The 1,485-nt window shown below is 35.3% G+C and overlaps 1 protein-coding gene across 2 annotated transcripts in view; it reads right to left on the reverse strand.

Annotated features, from left to right (window-relative positions):
- The window catches only part of LOC107668160 (uncharacterized), a 15,033-nt gene that overhangs the window by 2,584 nt on the left and 10,964 nt on the right, over positions 1-1,485 (reverse strand). The window contains exons 3-4 of one of the 2 annotated variants that reach the window (XM_016459957.1): positions 1,226-1,335; positions 1,018-1,098 (exon numbers count right to left, since the gene is read on the reverse strand). In XM_016459957.1, the coding sequence (XP_016315443.1) occupies positions 1,018-1,098; positions 1,226-1,335 (191 nt within the window). Of the gene's footprint in view, positions 1-1,017; positions 1,099-1,225; positions 1,384-1,485 lie in introns of both variants that reach the window. The other variant, XM_016459956.1, reaches the window with a different exon arrangement.

Here is a 1,485-nt window from a genome sequence, read left to right on the forward strand (position 1 = left end):
AAAATGCCATTTTGATCATAAACGTTTTTTATATATATATATATATATATATATGCTAATAAACTGAACAAACATTAAAAAATTAAAAGTATATAAGGCATTTTTGCTGGAGACGGAAGATTTTTTATGACAGTTTAACTTTATTTTTGTTATAATAGGTGTCAAATTCATTCCGAATTTTAGCTGAAATCATCAAATGTCATGAAGTCTGCTTTAGTCACTTACACACACAAGTCATTCATGATTTTTTTTTCTAATTTACTACTCGTAGCAGATACTTTATTGTACTGAGACTCTTTACTGACTCTGAAACTAAACCTAGAGGCCCGACTGTGTATCTTGGCAGAGTTTCTGGCGTGAATGCCGAACTGCCGCCGCCCATAGAATGTAATGGAATGCCATTGATGTGCAGGCCACAAGGCCTCTATGACGGGTCCACCCAGTGAGCCTTAGCACAAAGCATAACACACTTATTAGGGTATCTATGGGACGACTTATAAAAAGACTTGTTGTATAATGATGTATAAAGTCATATTGGCAAAAGGAAGACACAACTAACAGTCTGTCTATTGTTTTGTCTGAGACTAAAGGCTCTGAATGGTGTTTTTATTTTTATTTTTTAATTATTATTATTGTGGATTATTCTGATCACACTTTAGTGTGGGTTTCCTGAAATTTAATGGTATGCGGGTGCTGTATGTCCGGAGTGATCAGCATACAGTACATTGCAACAAATTGCATTGCAACAAATATTACAATTATGTCTAAATGGTAATAAAAAATGGCTTCCTTTTTCTTTTCATTGTAGGGTGTATGAGTCACCATTATAATCTACAATAATATAACAGCATAGTGTTCATTAAACTAAAGCTTGGGTGAGTTTTCCAACTCTATATTTAATTTCGGCCTTTTCAAACTAGTCAGGACGGATCTAGAATCAGCACTGCTACTATTATATAATATTATTTCCCCAGATTCCACCCAATTATCACAGGATAAATCCAGACCAGTACTTACACATGTGGAGGAGGCCTTTAGTTTCAGCATCACATCATATTTGTATTGCACTGGTATTTTATCCACACAGACCACATTACCCTGCAAAATAAACACAAATATAAGACCAGAAGTCTTCTTAACCTAACAGTACACATAATCCAAATATTGAATTATTTTATAACGTTTTAACATAATGTTTATGAGGTACGGTATAGAGTGTCTTCACCTTAGAAGTGGCACTGTTTATTTCAGGTGGGTTTGGCTTGGTCTGGTCTGGGGTCGGTGTGTCAGGCTGAGTTGACTCAGTGGTCTCAGTTTGTGGCATCACGGAGGTCTCTGAATCAGGTGACATAGTGGGGAAAATGACAATCTGGATCTGAGGATCTTTTGTGAGGGAAATAGACTTGTAATTACTTGACTTAGTGTTGTAGTCATTGTCATAAAGAGCCGTTTTTCGAATACAGTTTAATACATTATATATATATA

Source organism: Sinocyclocheilus anshuiensis, unplaced genomic scaffold (genome assembly GCF_001515605.1).
Source record: "Sinocyclocheilus anshuiensis isolate Anshui unplaced genomic scaffold, SAMN03320099.WGS_v1.1 scaffold2649, whole genome shotgun sequence".
NCBI classification, from domain to species: Eukaryota; Metazoa; Chordata; class Actinopteri; order Cypriniformes; family Cyprinidae; genus Sinocyclocheilus; species Sinocyclocheilus anshuiensis.